This window comes from Andrena cerasifolii, chromosome 10 (genome assembly GCF_050908995.1).
Source record: "Andrena cerasifolii isolate SP2316 chromosome 10, iyAndCera1_principal, whole genome shotgun sequence".
Classification (NCBI taxonomy): Eukaryota; Metazoa; Arthropoda; class Insecta; order Hymenoptera; family Andrenidae; genus Andrena; species Andrena cerasifolii.
Genome location: NC_135127.1, coordinates 1,746,791 through 1,771,143, shown reverse-complemented (window position 1 = coordinate 1,771,143; position 24,353 = coordinate 1,746,791). Strand labels below are relative to the sequence as shown.

The following is a 24,353-nucleotide window of genomic DNA, read 5'->3' as shown; positions in this document are numbered from 1 at the left end:
AATATTACGTAATGTGAGTTTGCGAGTTTTTAAATACTTGTATAGCGACCTTTTTCAAAGTATAAGCTGTTTATTCGTTAAATGTAAACCCTTTCTCTTTAATCGAAAACTCATGTTTAACGGCCACGAAATAAAGGCTTTGTAGTACCCAAAGAAAAAGAAAGCTGCGAGATCTTCCAGTATGTAGATAGTATGCAGTTCCATGATGTACACATTTCCTGCCGTTGACAAGACTTAGCTCTTAGCACAGATGGTGCCATAGGATATAAAACGTACGCTAACTGCGTATTTTCGTTTTAGTTCTTATTCAAACTTTCCGGAATGTTGACCAGCCTTGACGATATTATTGTTTTATACTTGGTAATGTATTCTTATTTTATATCTTTTAATGCATCTTTTGGAAGCTATGGGACACGTTCCTTCCTAATATTAATTTTAAGAAGTACCTACATATTTTCTATTATATACAGAAAAGTTTTAAATGCCACGTATGGAAATATTAGAAAACTTTTTGTTCCGTTTAATTTGTTGTTAATTTGGAACAGTAACAGCTTTGTCTTTGAAGAGTAAGAGCGTTTAAAACGATGTCATCGCAATTTTAACATGAAAATTAAAGGTGAAAAATCGTTCGATTCAGGTAATGCTTGTTTGCTTGACCAGTGGTATAGTAACAACAAAAGTACCTCGGAATTTCCAACCCGTGACAAGTTTACAGTCTCCACCCCTTAGTTACCTTCCAACCACGAACAGTGCATTTCCAAAACTTTCGCAACATGCTGTTTTCGTTAACCAAGCTACGGACAACGGGTTGGAAGATGCTAAAGCTTCAGGTAGAGGCTTTATGGAAAGGCAAACACAAGCTGGGTATTCATACCTGAAACCACTATCGATTGACCTCAACTTACCTTCCAAAGATCTGAAGATTGAATCAATCGCCGATAAACAAAGGTAAGACTACACGTTTGAAATATTCCATTGGAAGCATGTCAATTGCCCTTTCATAATAACCAATTGTTAATTCTCTCGATGAATTCTTTGCATTTATTGGCGCTACTACTTAACATTACTGAACAGGCATGGTTCCCAGGCTCTTATTTAATTATATTCAACTCGTTTTCAGTTCTTAATTACTAAATACAAAGGGGAACGATATCCTCTGAGCTTTTAGATAGGGATATTGTAGACAGCAGTAAAGCATTTTTAATTATTCCTTATTCTGTATACGAATAACTTCACAGAATTTGCCGCGTATAAGAAAAAGTGGAACACAAGGAATAAAGAGGCATACAGAATTGCATTAAGTCGCTCTAATGAAATTCGCTCCTGTTATTTTTATCAGATAATGTTATTACGTTCCGAGTTAACTATTGCAGAAATGTTTAACAATTTAATAAGATGTGAGTGTTTTTTATGTAAGGAGAATAACATAATATTAAAAAAAGACCGTTGCTGAAATTTATATAAAACAGGAATTTAAATAAGGTGAATGTCCCAATTTCTGCTCATTTAAGAGGTTACTCGTCAGAAAGAAGGTGTACAAAATTTGTTTGCGATCAAAATTTGCAGAGTAATTGAATAATTCTTTAATAATAAATCAACCAGTCGAAAACTATTTAAGAAAGATATTTTAAGATGTTTAACTACTAGTAATTTGTAATTAAATATAATGCTCTAAATGTCCGTATTTCTGCCCACGAAAAATAGAGATGTACGTATTTCTACTCACAATTTGTAGCAATTTCTGCTCACACAATATGTTGCCTTTTCAGGTTAAAATAAGTCACATCTTTTATGGAGATGTTTTATAACAAAACAGTAAAGCATAAAATAATGATAAACAATTAATAGAATGCCTTCGAATAGAAATAGAGGTTACAGCATATATTGAATTGTGAGGTTATGTTGCTAAAATTTTGGCGAGTAGAAATGCGGACATGACGGTGATTCACTTGACCCTGAACCTAATCACCTGTTTTCTACTTAAAAAAATTAAAAATAGTACAAAAATCTACACCCACAGCACAATACGGTATCTCTTTTTGTTATTAAATAAGAACTTTTACTGCAAAAACTATTTTCTGCCCAATTATCAAATACAAATAGTGACCCTGTTCCTTAGTACAACCAGCTAAGACACGGTCGAAAAATCATGAGTCTCTCATTTTAAAAGTTTTTCGTTGCTTATGCTGCACTTTGATTAGGCCCAACTTCGTGAACACTCGCATAAATATTCAAATAATTTAGAATTATTTTGTTGCAACTATAGTACAAACGTGACGCTTATAATAATAAGAAAAATACGAAATGAGCAGAAATGGGACTTGAGCAGAAATTGAGACATTCACCTTACTGGATTATCAAAGGAACCTAATTATGAAAGCAAAAATGATAAAAATGGTAAAAAAAAGATTAAATTGCGGTTTAGCGCTTGAATTTGGCATATTGTAAAGCCTTAAAAACCATTATAAAAATTAAGAATATATATATAATATATATATAATATAATATATATATATTATCTATATATTTATATTTATATTTATATTATAATATAAAATATATATATAAATATAAATATAAATATATATAATATATATATATATATTTTCTTAATTTTTATAATGGTTTTTAAGGCTTTACAATATGCCAAATTCAAGCGCTAAACCGCAATTTAATCGGCTAATTAGTTTCTTTACAATTTGCATTAGAATATTACCTACTTTACCGGGCCGTCAGAGTAGTCTACCCCCTTAAGTAGCTTAATGATTCAAGCATGCTTGAAAAAATTCGATCTTCTGGAATGATTTGAGCAACTTCAACGTTTTAAGAACTTGCTTACATTCAAGCTACTCGTATTGAAATACTTGCTTAAATCCTTTTAAGTTACTTGAAAAGTAACAAGTTACTTCGTGACATCTTAAACTATTCGATTAGTCAAGGGTCTTAATAATACGTAATAAAATTAATCAATAGGAAAAGTGGTTATTTTCAGAACAGAATAAAAGTATGTCAAATATATAGGTACTTATTGGGTTTATTATGCGTGGAAGTTAAATTTTTGTCGCTCATATAATATCTACCTATTTTATAGAAATGGTAGTAATATAATGAAGGTAAACAGTAAGAGAAACATTTATGATGATTTGTATTTCATTGTCTGTGTGTGTGTGTGTGTAGGTGTTTGAATTTCAAGTATTTGGCAGCTCTATATAAAGGTAGAGCATGAGAAAATACTCGATATGTGTTTCTTTCACACGGCTGAACCGTTCGACGTGGGATCCGAATCTATTTAGAGCGAATGAGATAGCAACGTGCACCCAGTGACCGAAAATCGATGACGATAAAGGCGGATTTCCACACATCTGTTCCGTGACGGTTCAGTGCCATCAGTGTCAATAGTCTCTTTGTATCAGTGCCAGTATCTGACATGGACAAGTGTGAACTGCTCCATTTAAAAAAAAACGATATTTTTTATCACTAACTGAATCCGTGTGAATCCGACTTAACTGGACACTCGGAATGAATCACTAATGCAATTTTTAGAGTTTCTATTTCTCATTGCATCTGCGTGAAAATGATGCCAACAGATTCCTGAGTATATCCTGATCAAAATGAGTCAAAAACTCCAAACACAACGTTATTCGAACTATTTTTTTGCGACACTCCAGCATCTGGAATAATTTTTACTCCTGCAATTGATTTTGCTTACGGTATCTCGAAATCACTGAAATTTAATTACGCAAGAAGGGAGTTGAAAGCAAAAAATTGTAAATCCATATTCTGAATGTTTGTCTTGAAACCTGATACCTACATTGACAACACATACGTGACCTCACTAGTGATACCCGGCTGATTTTGGTGCAACTTATGTGTAAAATAATATTCTAAAAATATTTGAAACGCATTTGTTCTTATCGACAATCGTTCATATGTAGGGGGTAAAATAGGGTGGAGCGGAGAATTTAAATTTGAATTTTCAGTTGGCCTGGGAGCGGGGTAGGTGTCTTTTGATTAACCAAACACAACTGTAAACAAATTTTGGAAAAATATTCATGTCTAATCATATAATCATGTAATCATTTTTAGAAGAAAAAGTGCATATCTATTTGCACTATTAATATTTATAATGTCATCCTGATGATGGTTCTGTATTTTGGGATTTTCTCATGATTTTGGATCACTCGTGCACGACAGTCGCCCCTATCGCTTGCAACGAGGATCGGCATTGCAAACTCTTCCTAATAGCGGTGGCAATTTTTATGACACAATGGATAATAATCAAGAATACGGAGCGCTATATAATTGCTCAAAACAGAATGTTGGAGGCGGGACTAATTTTACTCTGTCAATGCCACTGGATATTGCACACCCTATGCCGTCTTCGAGATGAGGATCGCTCGAAATGATTGTATACTAGGCGCTAGCATCGGCTTCCCTTCGGAAATTTGGCAACGTTGCATGTCACTAGAACCGCTGAGTTATGCCTAGTGACATGCAACGTTGCCAAATTAAAATATATTTAATATATATTTATATATATATTATTCAATGTTACGGGCATTTCGGTCTATTGCACAGTCTGTATCTTATGAAGTAAGACTATTTCTTATAATATTTACTGTAATTTTGTTAATTGAGAGTTATTCATTTGAAGTTTTATACAAATTTCAATTTTATGTAAAGTTTGTATTTATTTTATTACCTATTTATTTAATATTTTTAATATATACATATTAATATATACATTAAAAATATTAAATAATATTAAATTAATATATAATTTAAATATATATATTAATATATATATATATATATATATATATTTAAATTAAAAAACTTGATGAGGACAAGTGACCTATTTTTGGTTGTGTCTTGAGCTGTTGGCCAATGTTGAACTGTTGCCGTCTCTGCTCGCTGTGCTCCAAGGTTTTTAATTTTCTTAGTACTGCCGCGGCCTCTCCTCCTTCAATGCGTTTAAACGCGCCTCCCCTGGCAGGGGTGCGACACAGTGACCCTATTGTATGCTAGGATGGGCCAAATTTTCTGAGACGGTCGCTGGGTCTTGAAAATGTCATGGCTCGGTTTAGAAAGTCTGGACGTCTTAAACATGACAAATACCTAACGACCATTTCTGAATACGTAATAAAAGTTTATAAACTTTTCCATAACATGTCTCCAAAGTGCCTGCTATGCATTCCATGCAGATAGCGAGTTTAATACAGTGCTCCTAATTAAATAGTTGAAACCAAAAATTTCAAAGCTGCTACATTTCCCACTTTGGTCTGTAGTTTATTTCGATAACACATACAGATAGACCAACAATTTTTAAAAAGAATTATTGAAAAATTACTAATTCTTAATATATTCCTTAAACAAATTGATATTCTGGGAATCTGCTTATTTAATTTTTATGTAAACATTTTTTTCTCTGCCGCATATTTTCCGGGCTATTAATAGCTTTAACCCTTTGCGGTCGTATTTAGTTTATACTTAGGTGTCATGCTGGTCGGAGTTAAAAAAAAAAAAATAAATTTTGTTTTTCCTTCATAATTTTGCATATTAGGGTGAGTCCGAGAGACTTGGCCATATGGGAGAGTTGAGCCGCTTCAAATATCTGTTTTAAATTTCGCGGTAGGCCAGCGGTTGTCAAGCCATAGCGTGCGAATTCTTTACCGTTACCATGTCATGTAACAAAATGACGATCGGTAGTCCGCTTTAGCTGTGAGTCAGGAAAACGTGTTTCTTCGTGTTCAGAGTGAGACACAAAGTAAAAGCTCAATTAAAGTATATAAGATAATTATTGTAATACCTAAAGAGTGTGGCTACTTATTATAAACTAAAGAAAATTGTTGTTTTCTCATTTGTTCCCGAGTTTGGTCAAATCTCCCCACATGGGGAGAGATGAGCCAGATCTCATTTTTTATAAAATTTAATTTAGTGCTTACATTTATTAACTTATTGAAATGACATAACCCTCAAATTATAGTCTGATAACAAGAGTTTACTGTGCCATAAATATAAAATCGATGCATCTCATACCCTAGACTTCATGGACCTTCAAGTAAAAGGTGGGTCAACTCTCCCGGACTCCCCCTGTGTATTACTGTTCGTTCAACGAATGTTCAAAGAGTCACAATAAAATTCGTCATCGCTACTTACAATTTCACGGTACATACACTGTTTTCGGTAACTTTCTTTTTGCCATTTTAGAGTATTATTTTAAAAATATTTTAAGAAGCGAAAATGCCTAATTAGACTTAAACATAATTTGTGAAATATTATTTCGAATTCTCTGTGTACCGTAAACTTGCAATACTTTCGATTCGCGGCGTTTTCTTTAGAAGCTTGATAAATTAGCGGTACGGCTATTGTGACCGTGTGACTTTTGCACCCGGCACAACGACAAAGTCAGCCACCGTGCTCATCAGAGCACCGTTAATCACCGATAGTTAAAACTGTGTATCTCCGAAGTTTGTCAACTTAGTATAATGTATGATCAGTATGGTTCTTTGCTGTGGTGGCTGAGAGCAGACATACGACTGGAACGGTAAAAAAGCTTTGATGGCCAAGAGTAGACATACGACCGCAAAGGGTTAAAGCAACTATGTTGTTTACTCTCAACTATGGGGGCTGATTACATCCCTTTAGATGTCCAATATTTTTTACCATTTCTACCTAGCGATAAGTTCAGCAAAAATCGGCACGTAAGTGAGTCCGTAAGTTTGCTACCAACTACAAGAACGAAGCGCCATTAACATGCGCCATGGATATTTTAATAATTTGTTTCAAATTTGTGTTTCAAGATTGCTCAAGGAACTCCAGGATACCCGTAGTGCAGCCACGAAGGGAATAGCAGAAACATTGATACCAAGCATCACACCGAGATCGCGAGCGGAGGTCGAATATCATTCCCACATTCCTCTCCGATCATCGTATCAAGTTGTAGAAGAGCATGATGAATACATAACGCACAATTCGGATGATGCCGGATTGTCTGATCGTGGGAAGGCTCCTACAACGAATCCCCATCGTAATTCGCAAGACATAACGACGACCATTAAAGCCCTCGATCACTTCCTGAGCAGGGTTCTAAACGACGATAGTTACAACAGCGGACTACATCCATCGCCCAATCCTATTTTGGCCCTCATCCTGTCGCGATACGGACGCTACGTGCCTGGGGCACGAAACCCTCGCGTGTACGCGCACATGGCTGTAAACAATATACACAATAACCAACCGTTTGGTAACTATAAGGTGGAATGTGACGAGGTGCCTACTTACGTTCGAAGATAATACCTGTGGACATTCGGCATGGAAATAAGAAAAAACGTTCAATACCTTTACATGTACTGAATATGTAGGTACATACGTGATATGGGATAGGAAGAGTGAAGAAGACATGGAGGTTTTGAATTGTAGTAAAACATAAATAGGAAAGTTTTCTATCCACGGTTTAAGTTATTTCATTCAACAGCGTTCACCTTAACAGGGTGACTACCTCGACCTATTATTATTATTATTAATAATGTGGCCGCGCCCCCTCTCCCCAAAGGCAGAGAAACAGCCTATGGGCTCCGCATTAACCATAGGTATTTTATTACCCGTCTTGAACCATCCCTTCTTTCGGAATGCCCCCTCCCTCACTTTTTATAAGCACGGACCGCATAAAAGAGAGGACCCTACTCATCAGGGGTGCAACGTTTCAGAGATCGTGCCATATCCTGATCCCAACTTCCAATGCGGTATTATAGGTAGGTAGCGTTGAGTACGGCCTCCCAGGCGCGGCAGACTTAACTGTATAAGCTTCTTTCATCTGTATCTCATTATTCGATGTGTGTGGTCCTTCGTAACCGAAAAACCTATGCATCGACGTAAACCTAGGTTCAGCTAGGCTGGACCCGTCTCCCAAAGCTAAAACATCCCTCGGCAAGTGTTTTTCGATAAGCTAGCGCGAGCAAGCGGAGCAAACGCGTGAACGGTGAGCGAAGAGACGCGGACGGTCGGACGAATAGCTAATTGTATGCGCAACTATGTTTTTCTCATCCCCTCTCCATACCTGTCGCTTGTACAGGAATTCTACCATTCTTGTGGGAATGTTTGAACATATAAGTATCCATAAGTATGAGCAATTTTGATTTTGAACTATTTCTCTTTTAAAATTTGAATACAGAAATTTGATAATAAAATTACTGTTTTGTTCAAAATAAGAGTTAGATGTATGAATGTGAAATAATATTACTACATTAAGAGTATAAAATACTTTTAGGGAATTAAAAGTTTAAACTATAGAGATTGTGAATTCAGTTAGAAATTATAAGTTTTGAAAAGGCGTTCATACCCAGCTTTTTTTAATTTTATTTTGACTTTCAACGCTTTGACTACCATGAACGTGTCATCACGCCCAAGGAATTTTATTCCTTGTCTGGAATTACCGTCTTTGCACACCGAGGTTATGCGTGATACAAATGATGATTCTGAAAATAAAGCCAGCTGGAAGGTTGGTTTCCCTACCGCCACCACGTCGATTTTTCACTTAAGCGCAGATAAGAAAGTGTGTTAAGGAGTCATTCTACTTTGAACCGCCGAAAACATTAACCTATTTCTAAAGATATTTTTGTCAGTCAATGCAACATAGGTATAATGAAATATCTTTTTGGTATTTATTAATCTACTCTTATATTATACAAAAGAGAATTAAAAAGAATTTTTGCAATTTGTTTTACTTAATTGTTTTCTTACAGTGTCAATATGGCACTTAAAAAAAGAGGCATGTGCACGGCGTAGGTGATTTCCCGGCTCAGGCTTATCCGAAGCATAAAATTCCAAAAGATTCTTAATCTGTATGAGTGTCGCTATAGCTCCTAGATCAATTAACAATTTTTTTCGAGAAATAACCGATATGTTTCTCATGGAACACCCGAGAATACATCCTTTTGGATGTTTTGTAAAACTTTATTTTCAAATCGGCGCCATTTTCTTATTTTTCAACAAAAATTGTTAATTGTGCTGGAGGCTATAGCGACACTCATACAGATTAAGAATCTTTTGGAATTTTTTGTTTCGGATAAGCCTGAGGCGGAAAATCACCTACGCCCGTGCACATACCTCTTTTTTATGTGCCATATTGGCACTGTAAAAAAACAATTAAAACAATTTGTAAAAATTCTTTTTAATTTTCTTTTGTATAATATAAGAGTAGATTAATAAATACCAAAAAGATTTATTTCATTATATGTTGTATTTACTCAGAAAAATATCTTTACAAATAGGTTAAGTTTTCAGCCAATCAAAGTAGAATGACCCCTTAACGATAAGTGTTATCTTTTTTAAGATTTTTAATTTTTATATTTGTTAATCGATTCTGACGAGGGTGCTACCAATATATTGACGAGGTTTTCCCGATGAAAATGAATTTAAATCTATGAATGGACTTATTTTCATCAGCAAACTCTCACCAATCTATGGATAACACTGTTATCTAGATCTAACGAAGAATATACAAATTTTCATGAATGGATAATTCACGTGACGCGCAGGCCTTACACTTTCTGCTGTATATCAAAATTTACTGGGATAACTAATTGACAAAGTTTACGTATTTCCTACTGTATATGTACTAAAGAGATTTTGATAATTCTAAAATCTAAATGGAAAAATGTTTGCGAAGTACACGTATTAATTATTTCATATTATATTAATAACATATTAATGCAATTTCTATATTTATCGGAGTTTAGATTTTTTATACTTTCCGTTTTCCTTACAATTAGTTACTTAATTCAATTCCTTTATTATAATCTTTAGAAACATTATTCTACAATGTAAAACTGCTTAAGGGGTTATGCCTAGTCAGGCGGTCGAAAAGGCGAATATTTGTGAATTTTTTTTTAAGGAGCGAAAGCGTATAATTTTACAGAACTTTTTGCGTTTAAAAGAGCAACATTTAAAGAACATTTGGTAATTTTTTCGTAGAAAAATATTTACGTTTATAATAAAATAACAAGCGACATCCAAGAAGCATTTTTAAAAATTTGGTTTTGCGGTGAGCACTGCCATTCGGAACCAGATTATCTAAAATCAAAAAACAAAAAAGATTTCATTAGTATATTAATGTATCCCCAGGTTGGCGGAGAGAATTTTCCGAAATATTAAGTTAAAACAAATTGGCGGCTATTTAAAGTTGAAATCCTGATTTTTTCGCGTAATTTTTGCAGAAAAAAATCAGGATTTCAACTTCAAATAGCTGCCATGTTGTTTTAACTTAATATTTCGGAAAATTCTCTCCGTCAACCCGAGGATACATTAATATACTAACGAAATCTTTTTTGTTTTTTGATTTTAGATAATCTGGTTCCGAATGGCAGTGCTCACCGCAAAACCATATTTTTAAAAATGCTTCTTGGATGTCGCCTGTTATTTAATTATAAACTTAAATATTTTTCTACGAAAAAATTACCAAATGTTCTTTAAATGTTGCTCTTTTAAACGCAAAAAGTTTTGTAAAATTATACGCTTCCACTTCTTCAAAAAGAAAATCACAAATATTCGGCTCTTTTCGGCCGCCTGACTAGGTATAACCCCTTAAGACATGTACTCCAAAATGAATCAACCCACAGCTAGCCTTTCGCTGGCATTGCATTGATTAATTACTCAAATGACACCCGGAATAGCCGTATTAAAAAAATCTCGAGTGCACACTCTTTGTACACCATTCTAAATTTAATCAATATCATGCGGATTTGCCCTTGAATCTGCGGCAATCTGGCTTGACGCGAAGTTAATTAGAGTAGTTCGAGATGCTGCTCGAGAATCCCCGATTAAACACTAAAGTACATAGGTAGTACTCTCATTACTTACCCATCTCCCTGGAAACCTCTCCAGATACTTTTAAGGTGATTTCATTGATAAAAGTCATGTAACAGTCTCAACCTCTGTTACTCTTACAGAATATGTATGTACACACATGGAGTACATGCTAATAAGCCTCTGCTAACAGTGCTAACCAATACTTACTCGTGTTAGTCGAAGCTAAAACTTGTTATCCAGTAATAGGAGTTACAAGCTACGTTAAACATAATGTACATTACTTTTCAACATAATGAAACAAACATTAACGTCCTCGGAAGATCTCACAAAATGACATTTCATTTTGAATATTCTGAGAAAAAATGAAGAGTATATTTCAAAATCATCTATCTACTAAATGAATATTTTATAACTTTATTCAAAGACAAGTTTATTGAAGTCCATTAATTGAAATTTTATTTAAACTGTAATACTTAATGAATAAATATCTCCAAGTTGTAATTCTGTAATTAAATTACTCATTTTCTATAAGTTAATCCAGTAATTAAATAAAATGATACCTACATAATAATTTTCTAATGGTGCGTTATAATTCTTGCAATATATAACTCGTGAGAATATGTACATTCTAATGAATTGTTTTATTCGAGAAAAAAATTTTATATAGTACCTACCTCGAATAATTATGTTACACTTGAATACGTCTTTCACAATACAGAAGCGTTCCAGATTCCAAATCGAGCGGTGTATCGCGTTTACAGAAGCCGTTTAATTTTCCTGTCTCCGGTATACTTGTGGGATCAGAACGTCAACGACGGAGGCTTAAACCTTAAGCAGTGCTTGATTGCCACTGGTCCGCTCAGAGAGCAGATTGTCTGAAAATGATATTTTTAAGAAGGCAGCTTCTATTAATTTGTTCGGGGTTTACTAACAGAAACGATAGACGATAATAATTTTATTATGATTGTTTCCGCTGGGAGCGAAGCGGGAATCCCAGCGCACAGTGGGACGGGCCGACACTTAAGTAGGCATTTTTTACATATTTCATCATTTATTGATTATAATCTAAGATTACAGGTAATATATTGTATAATAAATACAATAATCTTTTTTTTTTCTCGTCGCTCTTTTTAACAATGGGGCTAGCATATTGTAGTAACAGTTTACTGTAAAACTAATCTTCACGGGTTCGTATCTTCGGAAGAAAAATACTAAATGAAATGAAGATTTATAATTTATATTTTGTACGGATTTTAGTTATTTTAGTTTTTTTCATTTAGTTCTCTAGTTTTAGGCATGTAGAAAATAAAACTTTCTGGTTTCTGTTCTAGGTCAAATGGTATAGCTGTGAGATTGGACACCGTGGAAAACTCGATCCTCAAGATCTTGCGTATCACGGTTCTACCGCTACCATTTTGTAGGAAAAAAATACGATTTTTTCTGGCGAGAGTTGTACAATAACAGACTTCATATTGATCTTCTGTTTATTTCATTATCTTCCTAAAGAAAATACCGAAAAGGACAGCAATTTTGCTCCGTCCAAGGTGGCCTAACCCCTTGCGGGGTTATACCTAGTCAGGCGGCCGAAAACAGGCGAATGTTTGTGAATTTTTTTTGAAAAGGCGGAAACATATATTCTTACAGAACTTTTTGCACTTGAAAGAGCAACATTTAAAGACCATTTGGTATTTTTTTTGTACAAACATATTTACGTTTATAATAAAGTAACAACCCACATCCAAGAAGCCTTTTTAAAAAATTGCTTTTGCGTTACCGAGCACTGGCATACGGAACCAGATTATCTAAAATCAAAAAACAAAAAAAGATTTCGTTAATATATTAATGTGTCCTCTGATTAACGGAGGGAATTTCCGAAATATTAATTTAAAACAAAATGGCGGCTGTTTAAAGTTGAAATCCTGATTTTTTCGTACAAAAATCAAGACTTTCCATTTTCCTTCTGTTATATTTCAAATAATGTGGGGAATATGATCTCGACCAGCTGGATAGTAGCTAGAAACAGGAGTATGACTGAAGGACTCCTAAGGATCTCCTTATATAGAGATTTCTAATGAGGCTCCAGTGATTTTGTAGTTGTACAAACCCTGTAACTTCAACCCTTGTTAGTTCAGAACTGTACAGTCTCGCGTAGACTCCCGCTGTGTCAGTTTCGTTAAGAATTAGTTATCAAGTATGATCGAACTCAAGTTCCCTTTCGAATCTACATTTAACTCTATAGGGTAAAGGACCCAATTACTGACACCTAACCAATTACTGTCACCTTAAGCTGTTTTACTTAAAATAACGAATAAATAAACGTTGTGAAGTCATACACAAAAAGAATTATGTAATTCAACCTATAATCTATACTATAGATTATATACTATAGTTTATTTATTCGTTATTTTAAGTAAAATATCTTAAGTTGACAGTAATTGGTTAGGTGTCAGTTATTGTGTCCTTTACCCTAGACCCCGCAAGATGGGTTAATATTCTTTCTGGCAATTTCCTTTAACTACGTCAACACCGTGCAATATTGGTCACTTAACCTTTTCATTATTTATCGCCACACTAAACGCTCTTGTACTCAAAAGACTGATTTTTATGTACAGAATAGAGCTCTTCTTTAGTAAAATCGAGTAAATCATTGAAACACTTTATACCATCTTTTAATCCCTATAACGATAGTTGAACGTACCTACCGATACAACTTTATCGCTCAAGTTGTATCAAACTTTAATTTAGAGGTACGGGGCATAACTAACATTTCCCGCAACTCCCTGAATTCGCATCAGGTTCGTCTGTAAATCTACCACCCTCCTACCAGCTCCCTAGTTCGAGACCAGATTCCTCTGTGAATACTCCAACCCTCTAGCAGTTCCCCGACTATTTGTCGAGTTCGTCTGCCATCCTAGTGATACCTCCGATTTCGCATCGGGTTCGTTCAGAACGTTTCACCTTCCTGCAATTTCCTGATTATTAAAATCAGCTTCGTCCGCGTGTGACTCCATTCCTAGTTGCTCCCTGGTTTAACAATCGGGTTCGTCCTCGTTTAGAATAATCCTAGCGGCTCCCTGATTATGCATCTAGATCGTCCGCACCCCTAATTAACAAACTCATAAACCATAAGCTCGGAAAATACCCCTCTCCCCGGCCTCTTGTTCCTACTGCCTTGGCTCGTAACAATTTTAGAACGACATACATACAAGATGTTCGGCTACACGTGGGTATAAATTTTGAGAGTTATTCTAGACACCAGAATGAGACGAAAATCAAGAATAACGATATTACGGTTGAGGCTTCGATTGTTAGTTATAAGCGTCCGAAGATATGCCTAAAGCAGGCAACCCGCGTGCAGCGGTACACGCGGGGCAAGTCAGGCGCGGGGTCGAGCAGTGCTCGTTAACGTCACTGTTGTACGGAGTCACACAACTCAGAAAAGCTGCGACGAAATTTACTGACAATCGGCTTGGCCACACGATTCTGCAGCACTTAATCCAAATTAATGGGTAGGTACTTACACACTCGCTAAAATCCATTGTTTCCATTACATCCTCTGTTGTATTCAACTGTGTTATCGCGACACACACGGGCAGAAATCACACAAAACACAGAATCACGCCACCTTAACAGAATAAAAATAATATCAATTTTTCTAAAAAGGAGCACAAATTTACCCGCACTGAAACACGCAAAAGAATTAAACCAAAAATGCAGCAAATTTACCTGCACCAAACCTCGCCACGGAAAAACAGGTTCACCAGTACTCAGGCAATTAAAACTAATAACTCTTAATAAGTAAACTTGATGTAAGCTTTTCGACATACATTCGCGATGTGTCGATGCTCGTTCAGATAACGTAACATCTGCGGAGCTGTGTTGACTACAAGGAGCACCAAAACGAAATGCGCGTTTATGAAGTGAACGCGGCTAACCTGAAGAAGCCCTGCCGCGATGTCAGACATCCTGCAGGTATGTGTAGAAACAGTCGTGAAGAAACTATTCAACAAGGTATGGAGTCTAAATCCTTCAAATTTAACTACAGCAGAATTCGAAACTATGATGTAACCATTGTCTGAATCTAGGGTCAGTCTTGTTTTAAGGGGTTATACCTAGTCAGGCGGCCGAAAAGAGGCGAATATTTGTAATTTTTTTGAAGAAACGGAAGCGTATAATTTTACAAAACTTTTTGCGTTTAAAAGAGCAACATTTAAAGAACATTTGGTAATTTTTTCGTAGAAAAATATTTAAGTTTATAATAAAATAACAGGCGACATCCAAGAAGCATTTTTAAAAATTTGGTTTTGCGGTGAGCACTGCCATTCGGAACCAGATTATCTAAAATCAAAAAACAAAAAAGATTTCGTTAGTATATTAATGTATCCCCAGGTTGACGGAGAGAATTTTCCGAAATATTAAGTTAAAACAAAATGGCGGCTATTTAAAGTTGAAATCCTGATTTTTTCGCGTGATTTTTGCAGGAAAAAATCAGGATTTCAACTTTAAATAACCGCCATTTTGTTTTAAATTAATATTTCGAAAATTCCCTCCGTCAACCTGGGGATACATTAATGTGCTAACGAAATCTTTTTTGTTTTTTGATTTTAGATAATCTGGTTCCGAATGGCAGTGCTCACCGCAAAACCAAAATTTTAAAAATGCTTCTTGGATGTCGCTTGTTATTTTATTATAAACGTAAATATTTTTCTACGAAAAAATTACCAAATGTTCTTTAAATGTTGCTCTTTTAAGCGCAAAAAGTTCTGTAAAAATATACGCTTCCGCTTCTTCAAAAAAAATTCACAAATATTCGCCTCTTTTCGACCGCCTGACTAGGCATAACCCCTTAATCAATTTTCTAAAACAGAGGTGCAAGCAGAATGTTGGTTGATACACGAATAGAGGTTCAAAGCAGTGGCGGATTTAAGAAAAAAGGCTCAGGTGGCAAATGTGGAGGGGCCCATTTTTTCGGGAAAAAGAAGAGGTAGTTTACTAAAAGAGGGTAAATGTACAGAAAAGTATAGAAAAAAAGTGCTTGGATAAAATCATAATTTATTTTTGAAGACAGGGCCCTATGGGGGCCCTCTCAGTAGGGGCCCATTTTTCGGTAAACTACAGCGGTAGTTTACTGAAAGCGGGCTCAGTGTAATAATACAGAAAAAAAATATTGTTGGATAAAATCATATTTTTTTTAAGCATGGGGCCTTGATGGGGCCTTTCGAGCAGGGGCCCAGGTGGCAACTGCGCATAGGCCGCCCGGTTAAATCCGCCACTGGTTCAAAGCCAAGGCACCTATCTAATTAGATTTTTGTATTGCGACGTTTCATCTGCATGTGGCCCCGTGTAGCAAAAGAACCATGCGATATGAAGGCTTGCGCTCTGTTCATGAGTGTGGGTTTCATGAAGAAAACTCGAGTAACCATAGAATTTCGGCAATATAAGAAAAAATTTGTATCATACCACACGCTTCTCCGAATAATGCAATGATTTCATCGAACCATTTTCATATTACTAAAAGCAACGAAAGAATTTGAAAATCCAATTGATAGTAGCTAAATTCACCTTGTATATGCATTATGCACAAATTAAGTACTTTTATTGCGATTTTTAGCATCTTAAAACAAACAGAAATTGCTCTATTACATTTTACCTTACCTTCCATATTTCTCTTTCTTTTTGTTTCCGTTATTTCCTTTTGCTTTTTTATTTCTTATCTGTGCTTTCGTTATAATTTTAAAGATAATAAACCTCCTCTCTCTCTTGGTTATTTTATTACACTCCTAAAAAATAATGGAGAATTTGTATTGAATCTCTGGCATCGCATAGTACCTGCAACACTTCGGAAGAGTCACGGAAAAAGCAAAATGCGCATCGTGCAAAAATATAGTTTTACGCGAATCGACGAGATCACAGCATGTACTTAAATTTCCTATATAATAAAAGAAGCTGTTGAATTTCCGCCTTCTCTATTAATTTTCCATACTTTTTTCGGCTTTCTTTAAAGCTTAAAACCAGCTTAAACGGCGGAATAAATAAAATGGCTCACCTTTCATTCCACCGCGGTATGAAAATTTTCTTTGCACTTCTTCCTGTTCCAGTAATCCTTGGAGTTTTTTTAGAGACCCTTTAGAGGCTACCAAGCACGGCTGAAACTGCAGGCTGTGCAGTCTGGACTCGGACCGCAATAAAAAGCAGCGAGGAAGTAGGAATAAAATATGAGGAATACGCTCGGATCTTTTCCCGGTGACGAAGTAGGAGGAAAACGAGAGAAAGACACAAGGTGGAGGGGCTGGAAAAAGTGCAGATCATATTACATTATAGCGCCATGTTTTTCAGCGAAACTCTAAGCGGAAAATAAACGATACTATTTTCAGGCTGTTCCTTTTCAGCCTCCAATACCAGAACAGTTTTTAATTTTCTGTCCTCTACCATAATACGTATTTCAATCCACGGTTATAAAATTACTGTATTTAAACTGACACTGGACATACAATCTTTCCCAGAAGCATTAACACTTTCACTGGCGGCGGCGTGTTTCCACGCCAAGGAAATTGCATCCTCTGCACGACATTAACGTGTTTTCACGTCGATATCTTCTGGGAAGATATCAAATGTATCGTCCGAGTGTCCCCGAATATTTGCTCGGCGCGAGTTAAGCGAAACTTTCTCGATAAAGGCGATTTCTCGGAAAGGACTCGCCGACTTGAAGAGGCATCTCACAAAACTTTGCGGCATTCAAAGCGTGAAAATCAATTCTTTTGAAATGTTTATGTAGTTACATTAGCACTGTATGAAATTATACGTTTCATTAATATAAAATCCTCAAGAATTCCAGTCAACATTGATTGAGAATTTACAGAGAATGGTAGACGCAGAATTATTTATGTTACTAATTGAAAGATATGTATTTATGCAAAGGCTTTAGGGAAAAACAGAATCCTACTAATATAATAATTGTGTTTGGGTGTTTGGATGTTTGTTACTCAATCACGTCGCAACTACGCGACGGATTTTTCTGAATGTACACATGTAGCCTAGGACCAGGAATAACATATAGGATATTTTTTATCCCGAATTTTTTAACCAATCTGGACCAAATTTTGCATAATAATAATTACTCTCTAGAACCCTGCGGAAAATATGGACTACCATGAAATCTGGACATCCCACCCCGTCCACCTTATTTCACCCCCTTGCCACTCTGTGGCAACCAAAGTTTTACCCGGGCGACGCCGGGTGCTTTAAGGGGTGAGGCCTGTATAAATTATTTTTATGTCCATTTTTAGGAATTTTTTGCAAAGACACCAATGCGCTAGTCCTTTCGGAACTTTAAGGGTACTTTATTTAATATTATGACAAGTAAAAAAAAAATTTATAACAGGAAAATTATAATAAATACAATCTGAAATAGGTTTATTTTCGAGATGCAAAACGGCGCCGGTTGTAGCGTCTCTGGTAGTTATGTGAAACACACCAATAACTTTTTTCAATTTATGTGTCAATTGTAAGAATATGAACCACAAATGGTGTAAAAATTTCATATTTTGAAAATGGCGAAACTTCAAACAATTAGGTGTGATTTTCGCAAAAAAATGCGTTTTATTTGTTTAAAAACAGTGTTTAAAATTAATAATTTGGTTAAACCTTGTGGTTCATATTCTGAGGAATATTATAAACTAAAAGTGTGTAAAATTTGAAGTTGATTGGTCAAATTGTTTTTGGGGCTTTACCCGGCGCCAATTTTGAACACGTGTTTTCGAGAAAAACGCGTTTAAAATTCGTTTTTATCGATACGGAGTCGAATTTCGGCCTATAACTTTGAGGATATATTTTTTTAATGTTTTAAAAACGATTTATGGAAAAATTGTTATTTCTATTTTCCGTTCGATTTATGCTGTCTTCTCCCCTTAAGCTAGTTCAAAATAAAACTCGATTAGGTACTATTTGCATAGTACGATTACATTGTCCGACAAGGTTTTTAAACCTTAATGGAATATATTTTTGTTGGTGGATTTTTGCTCTCTGAAAACGAATTTAGCCGTAAAATGGCGTAGCACGTTAAGATTTTAAGGAAAGTGAGGTCTCCAAAAAAGGCTATTTTGGCCATATTCAAGCCAATATATTAAAAAAATAGTAGGTCCTACACAAAATCCGACTAAATACTAGACGGCTATAGCTCTACTGATGAAGTTTGACTGACGGTCCCAAGAGGAAACGCATATCTTCTTTTCCTTCTCGATCTTTAAAATGCCAATGCCCTTGCACTCGCACAGTACTCCAAAAAGCGTTGACCGGCCTTAGGGATATTACGGTTACGCCGAAGGCGACGGGGCAAGATCCCTTCTCGTTTCGGAACCAGCGATTCCGAACGTAATATTACACGGTATATTACATGTATTACGTAGTACCTTTTCCCCTACAGCACGCTTTGTTGCAGGAACGTTGCAGAACCGTTGTGCTGCAACATTTGGAACATTGCACGGAATGTTCCCGAAACGTTACAAGTAAATTGCTATGTCCGCCCTGTGCGACATTGCAGGAGATATTTCTGCAACATTGTTTCGGAATTTTACAGCAATGGTCACGCAACCTTTCAGAGATATTACACAGCAATGGTCCCGCAACGTTTCAGAGATATTACACAGCAATGGTCCCGCAACGTTTCAGAGATATTACACAGCAATGTTCCCGCAACGTTTCAGAGATATTACACAGCAATGGTCCCGCAACGTTTCAGAGATATTACACAGCAATGTTCCCGCAACGTTTCAGAGATATTACACAGCAATGGTCCCGCAACGTTTCAGAGATATTACACAGCAGTGGTCCCGCAACGTTTCAGAGATATTACACAGCAATGGTCCCGCAACGTTTCAGAGATATTACACAGCAATGGTCCCGCAACGTTTCAGAGATATTACACAGCAATGGTCCCGCAACGTTTCAGAGATATTACACAGCAATGGTCCCGCAACGTTTCAGAGATATTACACAGCAATGGTCCCGCAACGTTTCAGAGATATTACACAGCAATGGTCCCGCAACGTTTCAGAGATATTACACAGCAATGGTCCCGCAACGTTTCAGAGATATTACACAGCAATGGTCCCGCAACGTTTCAGAGATATTACACAGCAATGGTCCCGCAACGTTTCAGAGATATTACACAGCAATGGTCCCGCAACGTTTCAGAGATATTACACAGCAATGGTCCCGCAACGTTTCGGGCAGTTAATTAATCTGTAAGTAATATGATTTTTCTATCCACGAGTAAATTCAGTATCAGAAGTACGGTTTATTGTTTGTTTTTGTTTAAATGTAGAATAACATCAATGTGAATAATTTCAATTTTTGGGAGTAATGCAGTGTAAACTTGAGAATGTTTGTAGAAAGTAAAATTGAATGATGTAAAATTGTAAAATTGTAGAAAGTTTTTATTTTCATTTATACTTAATTTCTCAACACATTACCCAAAATTTTGCACATAAAAATATACAATGGTTTCGAAAATATAAAAAGAAACGTCCACCCGTTTGACATGATTCTGATACCTACTTCTGGTGGTTAGGAACGAAAAAAAAGGTAAAGATATTACTATTTTACACGAATATGACTATAATTTACACTACAATAAATAAGAAATATAAGAAATTAGCAAAATGTGGTATTTTCTTAGAAATGTTCAACTCATTTTCAATTTACTTCGTTATATCAAATTTCAAGGCCGTCCGTCCATTAGTCTCCGCGATATCAAGTTAAACTAACGCTAAACTTGTTTAAGAAGATTTATGTAGTGTTAACAGAATCTTGGAATACCTCTATATTCTTTATTAGTGATATTAAGTGTATTATAATTCTTCTGCTTGATTAAAGTTTTAATATATATTATTAAATATGTATTCTACATCTGCTTTTGGATGTACCCCTCATACTACTTTCTTGTCACAATGACATCGTTACCGTATTGTGTTACCGTCAACAAAGTTATTTAGAAGCGTTCTACCATTTCTACATATTTAACATTATATATTTCTCCCACTAGAAAAAATTCTGTATAAAGCACCCTCCACTTTATAAGCACCTTCCGATTGATGGATAGGATAATTATTTCTGTGGTTATTCGTAAACCTTAAGTACTTTTCTGTTCTTTATTTTCTGCTTTTCATGCATTCTACTAAAATATCTATTTCATAATAATATCAAAAACCTCATCACTCAAATTGCCTATAATAATCTCTTCTCTTCCACGTAGGGTAAAAAATAAGATACATTAATGTCATTCAAATTCGCACACTGGCGTATGAATTTCTGCCGCTTTTTTTGTTGTTGGAGAAACCATGTCCGTTGAAATTGTGATTGGTTGGTAACGTTACCCTTTGTGCCACAAAGCCTGGGGGACCGAGAATCGATTTGTTTTGGTGTCGAGCGGTTTGTTTCCCCGAATTCGGCCATTAATTCCTACATCAACTCAGAACACGATTATCGTCATCCGGTGATACGCCGCGTCCGAGAATTCGCGTCACAGTTTTAAAACACTGTACAGTGAACGTGTACACGGTGAAAAGTATTACTTTGACCAACGAGCAAAATGTTATTTATTGACAATGAGTGAGTGAAACAAACACAATGATATACGTAACTCCTACTCCAAATGAGTAATATGTTCCTCAAAGTCCAACTGTAGGTACTACCTATTATTATACGAAAAAAGAATCAAAGTAGTACCTATGACGTCTATAAAGTTTTCTCACATTTTTTTTTATTCTTAAACAATTTAAGATTTAAAGGGATGAGCAACATGAAAGGAACAGAATTTACAGCTGTACAGTTTTAATTAATTGATGGAAATTTATTTGCTACCAATTTTTATTCTACAAGTTGTCTATTTAAAAGTTCATTAAAAAATAAGACAATTCACAATATCTGAAATGCGAAAGTAGTTAACGTTATACATGGTTATTTCTAATTACCGTTCTTGTAGCTGTATTTTGCGCGATATAAAGGTTCCTTTTTTAAGCAAGACGACGCTGTCTACCTCCTCATTCATTTCATTAATTGACATGATTGACATGATTAAACACACCTCCAAGAAACTTCAAATTAATTAGGAGAATGAATTGAAAAGTATTGCGCAGATGCACATCGTGGAGGTGGAGGATTATTCCTTTGACGAGAAATCATATGCAGGTATATGAACTTCAACAGAAAAGAACAAAAACTAATACCACTGTCCAACAAAATTAAACACTTTTTCTGTTCTGTAACATTCAATAGCCGCCTCTTATAGATTTTTGTGCGCTGAAAACGAATCCGCAAACCGTTTATCGCCATCACCCTCAGTTTTCGAGAAATTCGATTTTGAAAAAAGATGCAAATTTTCAACTTTAATAGTTATTCGGTTGCATGATCTGTCAAATTATTCTATGAACCCTCGCGAACACAACGATATAAGTTATTATTGAATTATAAGCATTTAAATATGTTTAAACAACGATCAAAGGAAAAAGCACACCCGAAATGCACTAATTTTTGCAGATATCTTGCTATATATTTTAAAAACTAAGGGTCTAGGAGAAAATTTAACTATTCCACGCGATTTAGCAGACATTTTTCTTTCGGAAACCACTAACAGAAGTGGTAAGTCACGTTTTGTTTTCAATACAGAAGCGAAATAGTTTGCCAAAAAGTGCATCGTCGACAGTGGTAGTCACGCGCGTTAAGCGGCAGTGTATCGCGCGCCGCCATTGAGTACCACTGTCGTCGCCGCACGTTTTGCCAAACTATTTCGCTTCTGTATTGAAAACAAAATGTGTCTTACCACTTCTGTTGATGCTTTCCGAAGGAAAAATGTCTGCCGCGTCGCATGGAGTAGTCAGATTTTCTCCTACACCCTTAGGTTTGGAAATAAATTTAAAGATATCTGCAAAAGTGGGTGCATTTCGGGTGTTCTTTTCCATTTGATCGTTGTTTAAACATATTTAAATGTTCATAATGCACCAATAACTTATATCGCTGTATTCGGGAGGGTTTATAGAATAATTTGACGCAACAAGCCACCGAATAACTACTACTGTTTCGACACAAAAGATGTTCAAAGTTGAAAATTTGCAGTTTTTTTTTTAAATCGAATTTCTCAAAAACTGAAGGTGATGGCGACAAACCGTTTGCGGATTCGTTTTCAGCGCACAAAAATATATAAGAAAAGGATATTGAATTTTACAGATCAAAATGGCTGCTGGACAGTGTAACTAGATTAAAAATGGATCATACTTAATTTACAGACTGTTAACTACTTACATAGTCGTGATCCACCACAATGCGACAGTTGCAACACAATCATAATTTTTAAACACATGATTAGTCACTGCTTCAGAGCAGTCTCTCGATACTGAAATTGTCTTTTAAATTTAGTTCAACGTGGTACTTCATATTGAATATTGAATATTCAGATAATCATTCGCTGAACAGAAGTACCGTATCGGACTAAATTTAAAAGGCAAAATGAGTATCGAGAGAATATCTAACGTATATGTAGGTACACGTTACCGTCGTTAAAGAAACGAACCTACGGAATAAATCAATGTATATTAATTGTATTGATGTCCTGGATGTATTATGTTACTAATAACTAATAAAAATAATTAATGCGACGATTAACTGGAAGAAAGAAACGATGTCCGCAGATTACAAACGCAATGTGGCACATAGCTGCATAGGGCAGAATAGAAACAACAGAAGGGACTCTACTTGTGGGTGATGATGTAATACAGGGCTGGGCAACCCGCGGCCCATGGGCCGCATGCGGCCTGTTCCCTAACTTGCCTACTCTGCTGGGCCGCAGGAGAACGACCCCCACCATACTCTTTTAACTCCTACAGTGTACGCCGTACCTATTGGCATTTTCTTATTTCCGCTACGCAATCTGGTGGCGAAAATTAAAGCAGTCTAATCGGACTAGCTGTCACATGTAATTGGCAGTATTGGGAATTTCGACTGTTTGATGATCGATTTTGTAAAATTTAACAGACTATTTAATGACACCAGTCTTGTAACGCGATTGACTCGATTACAGAGCTGACTTTAGTAGATGGCGCTCTCACAGTATTTCACAATATATGACCGCACTCGCAGGAGTAAAAGGAAGGGACATGGAGTGGCGGTTAATCTGCTGATGGTGGGGGAACCGGCTGATTGGTAGTGGGGACTATGCGGCCCGCGGCGGCGAACAAGTTGCTCAGCCCTGATGTAATACATATACTGGTATACTGTAGGGGAGAGTCCCAAAGCACTGGCCACTCTAAGTTTTTGTACTATATAACTTGTGCTACTGTTGGTAAAAATCAAATTTCAAAGAAGTAATTTGTAGTACAAATGGTGCTTAATAAAAGGGGACAAACCGTTTTCTTTTTTTATCATAGTGATTAATAACTCGCAGGAATAAAAAAGTTGTAATTTGCAGCGAACGAAGAATTGTCGTCCAATTCCGATCAACTACTTAGTAGATTTTAAAGTCTAAGTAATTTATAATGTTAGTAAAAACATTT

The 24,353-nt window shown here is 35.8% G+C and overlaps 1 protein-coding gene across 1 annotated transcript; it reads left to right on the top strand.

The window, feature by feature from the left end:
- Positions 1 to 226: 226 nt before the first annotated feature.
- LOC143373881 (uncharacterized) lies at positions 227 to 7,296 on the top strand. The gene is made up of 3 exons (XM_076821501.1): positions 227 to 360; positions 638 to 948; positions 6,804 to 7,296. The coding sequence occupies exons 1-3, from the start codon at positions 322 to 324 to the stop codon at positions 7,294 to 7,296; spliced, it is 843 nt and encodes a 280-aa protein (XP_076677616.1). The 5' UTR covers positions 227 to 321.
- The last annotated feature ends 17,057 nt before the right edge of the window (positions 7,297 to 24,353 follow it).